Source organism: Pseudophryne corroboree, chromosome 5 (genome assembly GCF_028390025.1).
Source record: "Pseudophryne corroboree isolate aPseCor3 chromosome 5, aPseCor3.hap2, whole genome shotgun sequence".
Lineage (NCBI taxonomy): Eukaryota > Metazoa > Chordata > Amphibia > Anura > Myobatrachidae > Pseudophryne > Pseudophryne corroboree.
Genome location: NC_086448.1, coordinates 812,970,242 through 812,988,791, shown reverse-complemented (window position 1 = coordinate 812,988,791; position 18,550 = coordinate 812,970,242). Strand labels below are relative to the sequence as shown.

The 18,550-nt window shown below is 40.6% G+C and overlaps 1 protein-coding gene across 1 annotated transcript in view; it reads right to left on the bottom strand.

The window, feature by feature from the left end:
* The window catches only part of CSMD3 (CUB and Sushi multiple domains 3), a 1,529,921-nt gene that overhangs the window by 706,794 nt on the left and 804,577 nt on the right, over window positions 1-18,550 (bottom strand). Inside the window, exons 14-15 of the mRNA XM_063924487.1 lie at window positions 17,927-18,109; window positions 12,351-12,677 (exon numbers count right to left, since the gene is read on the bottom strand). Coding sequence (XP_063780557.1) covers window positions 12,351-12,677; window positions 17,927-18,109 — 510 coding nt within the window. The remainder of the gene's footprint in view (window positions 1-12,350; window positions 12,678-17,926; window positions 18,110-18,550) is intronic.

Genomic DNA, 18,550 nt, shown 5'->3' with positions numbered 1-18,550 from the left:
CATTTTTCAAATTTTACTGGCCACAAAGTGCCTTTGCCCAACTTTGCGACTAATACAAGGAAATTAATTCCTCACATAGACGGAGGTCTACAGATGGAGCCCTCATCTTTGCCTTTAGTAGGATTAACTGAGCCAGGGCAGTCAGATTTAATCCCCTGCTGTAATGACTTAATCCCCTGCTGTATTGTTCTTTCTGTCTTGTATTGTAGCTGAGAACAATAGATGAAAGGCTTATGCTAATAAACTTTGGTGCACCTAGGCGCAGCAGAGAAACCTAGATGAGCGTGGCTCCATCTGTATTTTACCACTGATTTTCTCAAAGTTGAGCAACTGCACATTGTAAATACAGTAGGCTTTAATTGTACATGGACTATTGAAACTATATGATAGTTGAACCAGGGTCAGATGTAGTCTTCAGAGGACCCAAGGACCCGAAGAATTTAAAAGTAGAGTTGTCTACTCCCACTCCTCAAGACCTCCCAGACCTTCTTGCCAGCACCACCCCGCTCAACATACCACTTTATTCCATTTTGTGACTGCATAATGGTGGTGGTGGAGGGGTGCTGAGAGCTTCCAGCCCACTTCCACTTATCTTTACCACCCAAGCCCACTCATCATCTGGCTTTCTCCCACTTTTTATCTGCCTGCCCCCACTACGGGATTGCACAGCACACCAGTGTGCTCCGGTCTGGGGGGCCCTCAGTAGGGGCCAGAATAATTATCCACTGTGTCCCCCACTTAATCAAGATCTGAGTTGCACTACATATTGGGGGTCATTCTGACCCGTTCACTCGCTGCGTTATAACGCAGCAGAGCGAACAGGTCCCTGCTGCGCATGCGCCGGCGCCGTAGTGCGCCAGCACATGCGGGACGGCCGAAGGCCATAGCAGGACAGCGATTGCATCTGCCTGATTGACAGGCAGAGGCGATCGATGGGCGGGAGGAGGAGAAACGGCGGTGTTTGGCCGCTGTTTCATAGGCGTGGTCCGACCAATGCAGGCGTGGTGAGGTCATACGCAGCCGCTGCGGGCCAGGGAGTGAGGAGTTGCTTCCGGCCAGCACGCTAAAGCTACGCTGGCCGGAAGTTACTCCTGAAGTGCAAAGGCATCGCCGCTGTGTGATGCCTTTGCATTTCTGCGAGGGGGCGGCCGGACTGACATTCAGGTAGGACTAGCCCCGTGCTGGGTTTCCCCCCGCATGTCAGGAAAGATGATAGTAGCTGTGCAAAATTTTGCACAGCTACGATCAACTCGGAATGACCCCCATTGGCTGTAAGCTTTATAAACAAATTTGCCAAATAAAATATACACAAAATTAATTAAGTGTCCATGTTTTCAAAATGTGAAAAATTTCAATATAAATGTTATCTCTTTTTTTCCCCTGAAGATAAAAGTGTAACAAATATTCTAAACAGTCAATTTACATTTATTTGAATATAGTGATATCATTAATTTATATGCCATTAACTTTAAGATGAACTTTGAAATAAATACATATTTAAAAGGATCAACACACTGTATGATAAGAATATGGCAGGTTACAAGCCCTTTCCATAGTAAAAGATTCATGGATTAGTCAGATTATGTTAGTGTAACCATTAAATACACTATTTAAATTATGCAGTATAATTATTGTTAATTACGCATTAATAATAACTTTACTCAACTATAAAATGCATAACCAAATGATAATGTAAAGGAACATATATAGGGCAAGTGTTGGACACTTTAATTATTGGCTCTTTCTCTGGGATTAATGTGGAAAGAAGCCCACACTGTAGGTTTCTATCAGGCAATACCATCTATAGATGGTATTGGCTATCGGGTACAAGTCCCAGAAAGTTTTGCTTTTCTGAGCTTGATACATATGGGGAACACAGTAAAACCTCCAAAAACTGCAGTTTTTTTGAGTTTGACTGCATTTTGCAATTAGTACATTCTGCCTCTCTTCACTCAAGATTTCTTTGTTTGCTCTGTTCTTGCCAACTGGCCTTGTTTTGGGTCCTGTTTGTACAATTGCTGTTTTGTGTGATTTACTGTATCCCTACATCCCAACCACCCCAAATTGATCAGAACTGAATTATCCCCATTGGCCGGGTAGTTTAGAGGTATACCCAACTCACTGTCGCTCTGCCATGGGTTCTGCTTCCAATGACCCCCTGTTCTGATCATTATACATTTTTGGAAGGTATAATTCATCTGCACTGCTGACAAAAGAAATCATAAGATTGGAACTGGAAGCTGCTCATTTCTTTCTCCGGGTCAATAGTGCTCAGTAATGGAGGTTCAGAACTTCCTGACAGCATTGAAAAACAAACACAAACAACATAGAATACTAGTATTTATAGTAATAAACATGTTTCTGGTTAGACCAGAGGTTCTCAAACTCGGTCCTCGGGGGCACACCAAGTGCATGTTTTGCAGGTAACCCAGCAGGTGCACAGGTGTATTAATTACTCACTGACACATTTTAAAAGGTCCACAGGTGGAGCTAATTATTTCACTTGCGATTCTGTGAGGAGACCTGCAAAACATGCACTGTGTGTGCCCCCGAGGACCGAGTTTGAGAACCTCTGGGTTAGACAATAAAAAAATAAACATTTCGATTTTGCTTTCCTGTTATTTGCGAATATTTTAATTTAGACACATAATTAAGGATTCACGTCAGTGATTTAAGAGACCCGTCCAAAGAAAGAAAAGGACATTTCATGGTTAACATCTACAGAAAAGATGAGTGGTGTTGTGACACAATGTTGCCTGAATCGAGTGATGTAGTAGAACAACCGCATTGCAGAAATACAAAGTTCTGAAATGCTGGACATGCAATGTTTAAGTCTTGCTTTTGATTTGTCATTATTCCAAAGCCATGCTGCACTGTGTTTATGTTCTCTGGATTTTATAGTCAATAAAAAGAGTTGGCATAATTAAGGTCACATCATTGTGCTTTACAGTTTGCTTGGGTTAGATGGGTAATTTCCCCCAAGCGAATTGTGCAAAGTATTGCATTAAAGGCTCAAATGCAACTAGCCACGATTTCTATTAATGTTAGTTACTATCGTTCAAAAACCTGGTCCTCATCTTTATACTTTTAAGTTTGGAGTCTCCATCATGTTAACAAGAGTCTCAGTGGGAGTTATCATGGATTTTAGATTGCAGACCCATAGTAGGTGAAAAGTAGGGAAAAATCTTTGAGGATAAAAATGTTGGGACGTCTTCTAATGAGTAATCTAAATAGTATAATATAACCAATGATAACATGTCATTTTTTTAGGTGATTGTAAAAAATAATAATCAAAAATAGGGTTGTATTATTATGTGAGACATGTATTTTGTGGTTTTGTATTGATTGGAATTCAGTTTTTGAACTTGCAGATGGAGTCAACAAGCTTTTTTTTCACATTTTTTTTCTTGCTTAAGAACCATTAAAAATCACATTACAGGCATTTTTTCTGTACCCCAAAATCATTCATTTGTTTTAGTTTTGTGAAAAACACTTGCTTAATAAACTGTTAATAAACAAAGTAAAAATCAGCCATTTGACCACTTATAGTCTTGTATACTGTTGTACAGTGTTTTTTCCCTCTGTTATAGGGATCAAGGTGAGTCCCCCAAAATTCATGCACGTCCCCCATGCAACATTGCTGTGAATGTACTGCAAATTGTGTGCCAACTGTGGGTGCCATTTGACTTGTGTAACTAGCTGGAATGCGCTTGATGTATACAGCCTGCAGAGTGTGTTGTAATGTGGTCCTGACTTTCACAGATTACCCCTTAGCTAATTGAATCAGCCTTCATGTGTGGAAGAAAGCAGAATATTTGTACGAACAGCTTTGAAAAATGTGCTCACACTGTATATAGGCTATAGGAGATGCGGTTACAATCCCAACTGTCGTGATCCTGGAGCATGAGATACCAGCACCGGAATCCCAACACATGACGGATTGCCGATCCAGAATCCCAAAGGGGCCAGGACACAAATGTCATAATCCCCACCTTCAGGATCCTAATCTTCAAGACACCAGGATGTGTAAGTACTATGCCATGTGAGGAAGGGGGGGTAGGGATGGGCACCACCAGGGGGATTAGGGTTAGGCTTTTGGGGAAGATGCTTAGGTGTAGGGTGTGGAGAGGGGGGGGTTAGGTTTAGGCACCACCTGGGGGGTTAGGGTTAGGCTGCAGGGGAGGTAAATTAGGGTCAGGCAACTAAAATGGTGGATTAGGTTTTAAGTAGGGTATGGAGAGGGTTACACTACTTCGCACCCCTTGTTGGGATTTGTTTGTCTGGATGCCACTGTCGGTCTCCTTACAGCCGGCATCCTGCCGGCCGGCATTTCATACCCAACCCGGCTACAGATAGAGCTAATACAGTATATGAGTTCATTTCCTGCGTTTTGTTTTATTTTATTTTTGTTCTTTAACCTCTTCAGGGATACAGGCACATATGTGTACATTTACTTAACGGTTATTTTTAATTGCAAAATTTGTTGAAGTTTGAATATATTTTTATAACTAAATCGGTCAAAATATATAATCTTAACTTGAAATGTATCCTTTCAATGGAATAATTTTTTTTATTACATATCTGTAAAATTAAAAATTAATTCCTATCTATTCCTATCTATATAATTCCTAAAGAGGTTAAAATCTTCAAGCCAGAATACATATATTTTTTTATTTTTCTAAAAGTCGGTGGTCCATTTATGGGGATAAGCAACCTATTGGACAATAAATGCATAGAACTGTTTTGCAATGGATGGGAGCTATGAAGATGCAAGACATGAACTCCACGGTGTTCATCTGTAAATAATGCATGCTTTAGTCATAGTTCCTGCGTACGTTAAACCTATATGCCTCATGGCTCCTGGTTGTATTGGTATAAACACCCACCACTGTACAAGCCTTTAATACAATATTATTAGTGAATGAAAGGCTCCAATAAACTCAGAGATGCCTTAAGCAACATTTTTAACTTCTGTCATGGCAAACTCAATTTGTCATGAAATAAGCAATGCTTTCTGTGTTGTCAGATCGGGTTTAAGTCAATTCAGACTGTGGTAGTAACAACTTGCATATGGGTAGTGCAGCTGTTTCCTCTTCCATTTGATCTTGGTTATGTAATCAGTTTTGTTCCCAAGAAGATAAGTTGCAATAAGTCCTCATAATGCTCCATTATATGAAGCAATAGTTTTATCAGCAGCTTCAATAGAGTAACATTTTCACTTATATACTGGACTAGACATTTATTAGATGTGAAGTCAGAAGTAAACATAGTGTTGGGGATATGTGTCAAAGGTAGGATTGTAACAGTTAAAGAGGAAGGTGTTTGCTCTATACTGGGTGTATCATAGTGTATTTGATTTTAGTCATTTTATACATATTAGAGTGAAGAATGAATCCTCAATTTTAAAATGTTTGTTTTGATACTTTTGTTATCCCTGAGACAAATAATAATCATAGCCGCAGCCTGGAGGGCAATATTATTTCTAGGTATATATTTTTGAATATTAGCAAGTGGCTTATTTATAAAAAGGAACAGCAATATGATAGTGCCACCCAGTGGTCAGATAATAATGAAAACAATAGAAACCATAACCATACAGTAATACTTTTACTAATAGCAAATCCTGCCATCTGTAACCTATGTAGTGGGCCCCAGATGACTTCCTTGGGTCGTACTTTCATGGGCAGTATAAACCACATGTGAAACTATTTAATGAAGTATGGACCATATTAACGGGTTGGGGATGGAATGCCGGCGGCCGGGATCCCAAAGGTGAGAATGCCTACACCGAAATTCTGGCTGTCAGAATGCCGGCAAAGGGGTGAGTGCTTGAAAGCCCCTCGCGGGCTCACTACGCTTGCCACGCTGTGGACTAGGTGGCTCCATGCGCACACCACAGGTTCTGTTCCCACTCTATGGGTGTCGTAGACACCCACGAGTGGGAATAGCCCTGGCACCGCTGCTGGCATTCACTGCAGTCGGGATCCCGACTGCCGAGATATTGACTACATCTCGTATTAACGCGTATGCCTTATTCCCATGTATTGCTTGTCTCACTCATTCTAACCAGTGTTGTGCAAGTTGAAAGTGGAGTGAGCTACTGCACAGACTCCATGTTGCTGCTCCTAGAGGAAAATTTCATTCACTGTATCAATATGCCCACAGAGGTTACTACTGAGCATGTGCAGAGCCATATTAAGACTGTATTAGAGTATCAGTCTCAAGGCAGTAGTCTTCCACTTAGCTCCCGTGAGACGTGCTATTACTGTACCTGCTGATATAATTGCTGCTACAGCATCCCACACTGCTTCCCGATGTCAACATACACATGACACACCACTCCTCTCCATGTACCAGTGTGTATAACAGTGAGTACGGCTGTACCAGCTTTATCTTCAGTTAAACCCCTCTACTGGAAAAGTAACTGGGCTTTGCACAATACCAACGCCAGCAACCTGATCTTTAAAATCACAACAGGGGCAAGCTAAGTATGCAATTTTTTCTCCCCTACCTCTTAAGCCGAACCCTCCATTCCAGCAGCCTAGCCCTAGCCCTTCCCCTTAGTGCCTAACCCTAACCTCCACTCGGTGTTGGCTAAACCTACCAACCTCCCCACAGCCTTACTGCTTCCTACCTACCTCCCTCCCCCCCTTAGTGCTTAAATATAGCATCCCCCAGGTGGTGCCTATCCCTAGCCCCCCCCCCTCTCCCAGCATCCTAACCCTAACTTCCATCTTTGCAGCCTATCTCAAACCCCCCCTGGTTGGTGACTAAACCAAAATCCAACCTAAACACTAACCCTACCACTATACTTACAGTCGAGATGCCGGCTGTTGGGATTCCAGCATTGGTCTCCTGATCCGGCACTAGAATTCTGATGGGTGTTGGAATTCCGATGTCAGCGTTCCGACTGCCAGGAACCCAGAAACTGGTATCTTAACTGCATCCCACTGCATCAACCCTCTATTATGTTCACTGGTTACTTTTTTTTACCATAAATGTAAGCTTCTGTATTCTGTTTAAGATTTTTGTACATGTTATGAGTTCTGCACTATATAAATAAAATTATTATTATTATTATTATTAATATTATGGTTTTTGTAGGTTGACAGTTCTTTTGATGCATTACTATAATTGCTGCATATATTAGCTATCATTTATTCAGTCAGTCATTAGAAGTAATTATTTTTCTTTTTTAAATCTAATTGGGCAACTTTTCTGCAGATTAAATTAATTTATTGTTACAGTACACTTATTACTGCTATCTAGAAAAGTAACAATATACTGCAGCAATGGCATGAACTGTACAGTACTCCCATGAAGTGCTTGAATGAAGAGACGGTTAATATTGCCATGCAGGAGCTGCAATCAAGTGAACCAACCGCACAGAAAATAATATTGATATAGTAGACAGGAGCCTCTGTATTATAATATTCTAAGCAAAGCAACAATTTTTAATATTACTACACTTATACGGGGCGCTACCAATGACAATTAGATCAAATTGTACAAAAGTGAGGACAAAACCACGCCGGTCATCTGCGGCAAAGCCTTACTGCCATCTACCGCTGCCGCCAGCCGAACTCTCTCTGATCCCCGCTGTGAGGTCTATAATACAACACTTACAACATCCATCGCCGGCGGCTATTCCAGCAGGTATGATTTATTAAAAAACAGAGACGTACCCAGTCTCCCAGCAGGTCTGTTTTATATATGTTTGTTGGATTGTATGTTATATGTGTCATTTACAAACATTAATTTTTTGATAAAATAATTATTTTTCTACACTGAGTTTCACTGAGTCAATTATTCTCCCTTAAAGACTGCACAAAATCAGTTATATATAGTGATTCTTGTAGCGCAGAGCATTCTCCTTTTTTCTATGAACCCTCAGGTATCAGTCTAGGGTCCTTAAACTCCTGTGGTCCTTGGGCAAGTGCCCATTGAGCCCATACAAAAAGACGGCCCTGGACGTGTGAGCCGCAACATTTCCTAATTTGGTATAACCAACGAGCAAGCACTGCACCATCTCAGTTGCAGCAGCTATAGGCCAGCAGCTATCTGGATTCAGGAAGGAACTGCACAGTTTTTATATCCTGTCATTGTTACCACGGTCGAGCGAGACATTGGGTTAAGCCTGGTTAGTAACTTATGGTTGCAGGGTCCCAAAGACATCAGTGTACTGTGCCCCAAAATTTCTAATGTCGGCCTTGCTGTCCACAAATGTACTGTACAAATTTATTTGACTAATTGAGTGTACAAAAACCTTGCATGGGCATGTGTGCTGTCTGGGCCTGTACAGAGGGAAGCAGTCTATTGACCGCCTGTCGGGATCCCGGTGGTCAGGAATCCCAACACCAGCTGAAATACCGGCGGTCGGAGTAATGACCGCCGGCTGGTTACCCCTCTTGGGTAATGGTCCACGCCACCACTCAGAGGGGAACAGAAAACTGTGGTGACCGAAGCTTGGTGAGCACAGCGAGCCCGCGAGGGAACACCCTGCGTTTGCTGTCGTGATCCCTGCTGTCGGGCTCCTGGTATTGGGCTCCTGACGCCAGGCTCCCGACCGCTGGGATCTTGTACTGATCCCTGTACAGATGTGTCCTTTTAGATCATGGCTGCAATGTGTACACATTACAGAACACAAGTCGCTGCATAGCGTCCTTACACTATGCTTCCACTTCCACTGTGCATACACTTCAATGGGAGATGGTGTTTGCATATGCCCACCTCCCATTAAAATCTACAGGAGACAACTAGCGATGTGTACTGTACAGGGCAGCATGCCGCTCTGCCTACACATCATGGTACTGCTACAGAATGCATATGTGTGTGACCTAGTGGAACGCAGATGTAGACATTCATAGATAAAGATCAAAACAAGATCTTGTATGTACAGTATGAAATACACAAAATAAACAGAATCAATATAACATACTTGATCTAGCTCAGAGTCTAGCCAGTGGGATTTAATGTAGTCTGAGATCGAAAGAGGTGTGGGATGCCTACCAATTTAGGAATTTTTTAAGGGGGCAATAATGTGCAAGGCATGATTTTGCCTTGTAAATGGCTGCCCCTTTAAAAAAGTCAGAGTTCGGCCAGGAACCCGCATGTTGGGTGAATTTGGACTACATTACGTCCCATTTTAGATCTGTGTTTAGAGCCAAATACAAGGGATATTTTTGAAGAATAATAAAATATAATAATAATAATTATTATTATAATAGATAATTGATAGCAGTTATGTTTATGAAAGAAGGAATAATAATGGTAGATGTTGATTTCATTATTATTAACAATAAACAATTCTAACAATACTGTAACAATTACTATTATCAATGTGATTATTCTATGAAACAATGCATTAAAATAGCATACTGTACAAAAAGAATTGCAGGTGTTCCTTCCAACATAAAAGACGAATGCTAGCTTAAACTTAATAATCGCTGCTAAAAGGGTCCATTTTTATTTTTAACCGTTTTCTCTCTTTTGCTCACAGTATAATTAGGAGCAGTTACCGTATGAATGCTGCTGGAATGTATCAGCGTGGAGGGTCAGGACATAACTGTAAGTCATGCATGGTATCTGAACTTCCATCAACTGAGAATATTTAGCATTGTAAGAGAAAAACCCCTACTGGCAAAACAGCAGTTTTATGTACCAAGCTGGCGTGACATATGTCACAGTCAATTTCATGTTAATGCTACACAATTACACTTTGAGAACTTATTAGTGACAGCAGTATCCACTAGTGTCACTTTGAAAAGACACTAAATTTACATTGTTATTAATTGCTTGGTACCAGACTTGGCAGAAACAATTAATTGTTTAGAAACTGCAATAAGACCAGACATGTTGTTTGAACACTTTCTGGATGACAATAACAAAACATATTATCATCAGTTTAATCAAAGTCTCAAATTACTAAAATGCATCAAAACTTATTTTATTGAGTGTTTTGATCTAAAAAAAACAAATTACATTTAAATAAACATGAAAACATATTCAATTCTAGATACAGTCTCTTGAAAATAAATACAGATGCGTTCTCATATACTGTGGCTACAGTCACGTCAAACAGCCCATCCTGGCGTGCCAGATCCTAGGCAGCTCACATGCTTAAAATGTGCATCTTATGCGCGCAAATTAAAAACAGGAAGAACAAAACGACTCTACTAAACTGCGCTGAACAATTTGATGTGTGACAGTTGAGTGCAACCAGGGCCGGATCTAGCCCTTGTGGTGCCCCGGGCGGCAAAAATAGGGGCGTAGCTTCATGAAGGGGCATGGTCAGTTATGCCCCCAGTAGAGTTGTTGTGCCCTCTAGTTTGTGCCATCAGTAGTATTGCCCCCAGTAGAGTTGTGTTCCCTAATTTGTGCCCCCAGTAGTATTGCCCCCAGTAGAGTTGTGCCCCCTAGTTTGTGCCGCTTACAAAAAAACATTAATACTCACCATCCCCGCTCCTAATTCCCGACCGCTGCTGCCCTCCATGTCCGGCCGCCGGCGCCGCACCTCTAATCTATGGGAGAGACGTCTTGATGTCTGTCCCATAGCACCGCATAGACACTAGAGGTCAATCATGACCTCTAGTGTCTATGTGTTGCTCCCACAATGCAGTGCGGGTGCACGATGACTTCATCGCGCACCACACAGTCAGCACCGCACAGCACCGGGGGGCACCACCAGTAGCGGATCTTGCCGCGGCACCCTCCGGAAGGCGGCGCCTCGGGCGAAAATTCTGCGTGCCCATTGCAAGATCCGCTACTGAGTGCAACCGAGTCTAAATCTGTATACAACGTTCCATGGTGCATCATCTACAACTTTGTATGTGTTTAAAACTAATTCCTGTGCATATAAATCACAGTCCAGCACCTGTAGTACACTGTTTGTGGTGTTTCGCCGCATCTGCGATGCAACATTAATCGTGATCAGGAACATTTTGATCAATGTGCCTCAATGTTTCTTTTAATCTAATAACTACTGTATACACGTCAACCAAAGTGATTACTCTGTATCGACTGTCTAGAATGATAATGACCACTTCCCATTTAGTCAGGGCAATCATTGGTCATTATTTCTTTTGTTTTTCAACATATTAGCTTATTAGAGTCACATAATATTAATGTATCAGGATACACAACTTATTTAACCACTTAACTGGCATGGTCAGATCACATGCTACCACACCACCCCACTCGGCCCCGCAGTTTTGACGAGGAGATTCATTCTACATAATATAATATTTAAATATTTAAAACATTTCTTTTTATACTATATTAAACACTTTTTTAAAAACAATGTTATAAACGGTTTTGAAGGGAAAAATTGTCAGTTAAGTGGTTAAATAATGCTTAAGGCATCTGGAAAGAAGTTAGAGGCAAAGAGTGCAGATTGATAACTTATTTTCTCAAGAACAATACGTGTTTTAAGTCTTCATTGCAATTATGATTTTAATTAGGTTGCACTATAAAACTGTACGGTATTTTAATATGAGTTCTTTTTTGGATTTTCTACATTAAACTGTTATAATAAAGAATAATGCTGCCTTCATTGATTATTATGATATAAAAAGCCTCTTAAACAAGGGCCCTTTTATATTTGTGGTACTCCTTGTTGATTTCTAATTATCTTACATTTTATAGTACAATAGTGTTGAATTCTTCGAAAAGCAGTATGTTATTTATAATCTACGGGAGATTTAAATTGCTCTTAGACTATAATAATGGATAAAATATAGTGTATGACTGTTAACATTATTCATAATTGGTTATTATGCTAAAATTTATAACAAAGGCCCTCATTCCGAGTTGATCGGTCGCAAGGCGAATTTAGCAGAGTTACACACGCTAAGCCTACGCCTACTGGGAGTGTATCTTAGCTTCTTAAAATTGCGACCGATGTATTCGCAATATTGCGATTACAAACTACTTAGCAGTTTCTGAGTAACTTCAACCTTACTCTGCCTGTGCGATCAGTTCAGTGCTTGTCGTTCCTGGTTTGACGTCACAAACACACCCAGCGTTCGCCCAGCCACTCCTCCGTTTCTCCAGCCACTCCTGCGTTTTTTCCGGAAACGGTAGCGTTTTCAACCACACGCCCATAAAACGCCGTGTTTCCGCCCAGTAACACCCATTTCCTGTCAATCACATTACGATCGCCGGAGCGATGAAAAAGCCGTGAGTAAAAATACTATCTTCATTGTTAAATTACTTGGCGCAGTCGCAGTGTGAATATTGCGCATGCGTACTAAGCGGATTTTCATTGCGATGCGATGAAAAATACCGACCGATCAACTCGGAATGAGGGCCAAAGTACTTTATTTAGAAAAAAAAAACAAAAAAAAACTTACTGCTATATGTGATATTAAATCCACGTCCAGACATTGAGTGATCTGCTTGGAATTCCATCCGCAAAATGTGACTGTTACTTGTAAGATGAGACGGAACTTCAGCACCGGTGAAAGTTCCCAATATTGGAGAGTCCAAATAATCTCCATCTTTAATAGCAAGAAAATCAAATTGGGACTCTAAATCAAAATCGTTAAAAGAAAGATGGATTCTACTTCCTGGATCAGAAATAATTGTCCAAATGCAGTTTAAGTTATTCCCGTAACCTTCTGGGTAGTCAGGAGACAGAACAGTTCCCATCGGTGCAGTAAAATTAGATAGACATGGAACTGTAAAAGCAAAATAAAATGAATTAGCATATGGGTACATTTTAGCAAGCTCTCCAGTCGAGTTGTAATGATTTACATACAACACTGCCTCTTATTTTTGATTGCCTATGTGTATGGATAATCCCTGGATAGTGCCCAAATTAAAATTACAGTTGTCAGCTCTAATTGTTTTCTTCTTTGTTTGAAAATTCTCCATTGCAAAGAATTTCAATAATGTGGATAATACATAAAGCCTGTGCTTAAAGTTGAAATAGCAACAAAAGCAGGATTATTGTGTGACTTAAATTAAAGAACAAAATTAATTCTTGGGATTTTACAAAAACTATTACTTGAACACGAAGATGTTCATCCATGTGTCCTATTTCATAGCAGAAACAGAAAATGGTGGAAACTGTCTCAATTAATGATATAACCTCTTCACTATCACCCTGCACTATGGAAAACTTCTCCATAGATGAGATAGGGAACCAAAACACATGTGGGAGTAAAGTTATTTGTAAAAGAGAAGGACCTAGGACTTAGACAACCACATTTCTTCTACCTAAGGTTCAAAGGCACTAAATCTGCCATTTTACTAGAGATGAGCGGGTTCGGTTACCTGAGAACCGACCCCCCCCGGACTTCACTACCCGAGCCCGGATCCGAGTCAGGCTCGGGTTATCCCACCTGACTCGGAAACCAGAATGAGGCAAAACATCATCATCCCACTGTCGAATTCTTGCTGGGTTAGGAATCCATATAAAGAGCAGCGCGTCACCGCCATTTTCACTCCGGCATTGGAGAGTGTAGCGAGAGGACGTGTCTCCATCCTCAGTGTCCTTCAGTGTCCTGCATCAGTACAGTGGTAGTGTCTTGTGCGGCAGCAGTCCAGTCACAGTGGTGGTGTCCTCTGCTGCCATATGTCAAGTGCTGCTGTATAAGTCCCTTATGGTGTTGCTGTAATGTGCTGCATCAGTTCAGTGGTGGTGTATTGTGCTGCATCAGTCCAGTCACAGTGGTGGTGTCCGCTGCTGCCATATGTCCAGTGCTGCTGTATAAGTCCAGTCCAGTGGTGCTGTGTTGTGCTGCATCAGTTCAGTGGTGGTGTATTGTGCTGCATCAGTCCAGTCACAGTGGTGGTGGTGTCCTCTGCTGCCATATGTCCAGTGCCGCTGTATAAATCCAGTCCATTGCAGTGATGCTGTGTTGTACTGCATCAGTACAGTGGTAGTGTCTTGTGCTGCATCACACTAGTCACAGTGGTGGTGTCCTCTGATGCCATATGTCCAGTGCTGCGGTATAAGTCCAGTCCATTGCAGTGGTGCTGTGTTGTCCTGCATCAGTCCAGTGGTGGTGTCCCTGTGCTGCTGTATATGTCCAGTGGCACTGCTGTATATGTCCAGTGATACTGCTGTATATTTACAGTGATACTGCCATATATGTCCAGTGGTACTGTCATATAATTCCAGTGATACTGCCGTATATGTCAAGTTGTACTGCCGTATAAATCCAGTGGTACTGGCATATAAATTCAGTGATACTGCCGTATAATTCAAGTGATACTGACATATAATTCCAGTGCTACTGGCATATAAGTACAGTGATACTGCTGTATAAATCCAGTCCAGTGGTACTGCCGTATAATTCCAGTGATACTGGTGTATAAATCCAGTGATACTGCCATATAAATCCAGTTCAGTGGTATTGCCGATTAAATCCAGTGGTACTGCCATATAATTCCTGTGATACTGCCTTATAATTCCAGTGATAATGCTGTATATGTCCAGTGGTACTGCCGTATAAATCCAGTGATACTGCCGTATACTGTACAGATGTGTCCACTTACATCTTTGCTTTTTTCTGAATTTGGCACAACATGCAAAACACGGCTAAGCTGATTTCACAAGTAGCGAGTGGATGATTTTAAACTTTTTGGTTGCCATAATAGTATAAAGTAACATATTAAAGAAGCAAATTATGAAAGATCACAAGGCATGGCTTAATCTCTGAGTCTATGGCATGCAAAACTGTGCCATACATGGCGGGATATAGCAAAGATGTATGTGGACACATCTGTATGTCCAGTGGTACTGCCGTAAAATTCCAGTGATACTGGCATATAAGTCCAGTGATACTGCCGTATAAATCCAGTGATACTGGCGTATAAATCCAATCCAGTGACACTGGCTTATATGTCCAGTGGTACTGCCATATAATTCCAGTGATACTGCCGTATATGTCCAGTGGTACTGCCGAATAAATCCAGTGATACTGCCATTTATGTCCAGTGGTAGTGCCTTATATGTCCAGTGGTACTGCTGTATAAATCCAGTGGTACTGGCGTATAAATCCAGTGATATTGCTGTATAATTCCAGTGATACTGACATATTATTCCAGTGATAATGCCATATAATTCCAGTGGTACTGGGTTATAAGTTTAGTGATACTGCCATATAAATCCAGTCCTGTGATACTGCCATATAAGTCCAGTGGTACTGCCGTATAATTCCAGTGATACTGCTGTATAATTCCAATGGTACTGGTTTATAAATCCAGTGATACTGCCATATAAATCCAATCCAGTAGTACTGCTGTATAAATCCAGTGGTACTGCTGTATAATTGCAGTGGTACTGCCATATAACTCCAGTCATAATGCCTTATAAGTCCAGTGGTACTGCCGTATAAATCCAGTGGTACTGCCATATAAATCCAGTCCAGTGATACTGCCGTATAAGTCCAGTGATACTGCCATATAAATTTAGTGATACGGACATATATGTCCAGTGGTACTGCCGTATAAATCCAGTCCAGTGATACTGCTGTATAAATCAAGTCCAGTAATACTGCTGTATAAATTCAGTGATACTGCCGTATAAATCCAGTGATACTGCCACATATGTCCAGTGGTACTGCCATATAAATACAGTCCAGTCGTCCTGCCATATAAGTTCAGTGGTGCTGTCCTATGCTGTATATTATTTACTCCAAATAAAGGGTTTATTAATATTTAATCCAAATATTTTTTACAGGGTTTGCCCTGTGTGGTATGCTCTCCTTTGCTGCATTTTGTTATACAACTCCAGAAAAATAATGAGAGAACAAAAAATTGGAGGATAAAATAGGGAAAGATCAAGATCCACTTCCTTCTATTGCTGCTGCTGCTGCTGTTGTTGCTGCTGGGAGTCGATCATCATCCCAGAGGGGAAGTCGGAAGACAACTTTTAGCTAAGCAAGATTAAATATGACAGCAGTCATCCTGTTGCAAAGTGGATAACTGAGATCTTGATAGCTATGTTGGTGTTAGACGTGCGTCCGGTATCCGCCATTAGTGCAGTGGGACTGCAGTGCCAACCCTAGATGGGCCAGTTGTTTGTGCCGCACACTTGTGTCGCTTAGCTTAGCCATACAGCTACCTCATTGCACCTCTTTTACTTATTTGCATGATGTGCTGTTTGGGGACTATTTTTTTAAGTGCCATCCTGTCTGCCACTGCAGTGCCACTCCTAGATGGGCCAGTTGTTTGTGCCACACACTTGTGTCACTTAGCTTAGTCATACAGCTACCTCATTGCACCTCTTTTACTTCTTTGCATGATGTGCTGTTTGGGGCCTATTTTTTAAATCTGCCATCCTGTCTGCCACTGCAGTGCCACTCTTAGATGGGCCAGGTGTTTGTGCCGCACACTTGTGCTGCTTAGCTTAGCCATCCAGCTACCTCATTGCACCTCTTTTTCGTCTTTGCATCATGTGCTGTTTGGGGCCTATTTTTTAAATCTGCCATCCTGTCTGACACTGCAGTGCCACTCCTAGATGGGCCACGTGTTTGTGCCGCAGAAACCTTTTGGCCTAAAAACAATACTGTTATGAGTGAAAATTAATGTTATCGAGGTTAAGATCTAAATTACCCCCAAATTCTGTGATTTTTAGCTGTTTTTATGTTTTTTTCAAAAATCATCCAGATCCAAGACTAAAACACGAAAGGGTGGTTTTGGCAAAACCAATCCAGATCCAAAACACGAGCATGGAACCAGAACCAAAACCAAAACACAAAACACAAAAAGTGCCCTCCGCACATCTCTACATTTTACCCCCATGATGGCACCCTTATTTAAAATGATGTAGCACCTTAGCAGGTATTGTCAGGTGTTCACCTGTGGAAGCAAAATATTGAAAATCAGGAGTCCCCTTTTGTAATTCAGTTGGTAGTTATTATTTGGTTATCACAAGAACAGTATAAAAAATACAATTTTCCAACTATGGAGGATCTGAAGACACACCTTGTGTCAAAAAATAAAAATGGGTTCTCTAATTCAATTCTTTAGGTTTTCTAGTTAAAAAAGTGGTAGGCCTGGTTGGGCTAACCTATTATTTGGACAGACTCTGAGCATTCAAAGAGAGAGCTCAACAAATGGCAAAAATAGAGATAGACTGAAAATTGTAAATTATGCTATGAAAAGCTGCATGTAGAATCCTGCTGGTTACAATTTTGGAAAGGATTAATGTTGAAGCAGAAACAGTAATATAAAGTATTTGATTGTGGTGTTTTTACAAAGAAAAATTCACATTTGCTTTTAAAGTATTTCACTTTATTGGCCCCTTTTGGTTATATTTTATTGGACTAGAAATATTGTTCTTTTATTGGTCACTTAAAGGCTAATTCAACCTCAAACTGAAAATGGTGCATTGGGAGGAATGTGAGAAGTTAAACAAAATTACCTATCTACTAACCATTACTGTACATTTCTTTTTATGATACACCTGACCCGGCTCTAATGCCAAAGTAACCCTCAAATGGCATTGTGAGGGTACTGGAGGGGCTTTCTTCACCCCTACTAGCAGTATTTGGTCAATGCACAATATGTTATTTTGGGAAAACAGCCAGAAATGGCAAAAGGGAGGAGAGCTTCCCCTGACTTTGAAAGAGATCAAGTGGCACTGATCACAGAACAAACAGCTTTTCATATTACAGGTTGTGTGTCCTCAGTTGGCAAATTACTGCTAGTTTGAACAACAACAATATGTTTCCCTTACTGCTTAGGTTATTGGCTCATAGAAGATTTTTTATTTATTTATCACACTCCTCCTATGCAGCAGAACTTTCAGTTTTGCATGGAGTTACACTTTAATGGGCAGATTGTGTCCTAATGTGAAAATTACATTTCATAAATGATGCACCATTGATAGATTCTGAAAATTTGTTCATTAAATAAATCCACAAAAACAAGAATAAACAATTCAACTTGTATGTGTTAAGGAAAATGTACTTACATATACATATAGGTATATTTGCAGACCATTGATTATTGTCTTTGCAAGATATAGACCGTTGTCCTATTAATTCAAATCCAAATTGACATTCAAATCTTAGGACATCTCCATTGGAAAAGCCATCTCCTTCCCGTATACCATATAATGGCGTTCCAGGGTCTCCGCAGCTCGCTTTTTCAATTTCTACCAAATGAAGAAAAATTGGAAAATTAGAAGAAAAAGGGTGACTCTTCCATCTTAGCATTGAAAGTGCATGTTGAAATATTTCATAATTCACATGGAAACAACATAATACACACAGTAGATACATTTTTTATAACATTTTAATTAGACCTTATTAAATCAAATTGCAGCAATAATACCAGATGGAACAAAAAAAAATCTATGAACAGAAACCTCATAGTATGCTCCCTCTGTATAAACTGGAAGACATAATTAGGAATTCAGGTTGATAGCTACACAGATGAAAATCATGTTTTTGAAAAATTTAAGGTTTTTGAAAAGATATATTTTCTAATGTAGATATACAGTACACATCAGGATTTCAGCATTTAAAAAAAACTCACACATGTTTGTTTTGTTGCTGGGGTCCTTGAAAGTGTTTACTTGATCTTGATAGTCAAA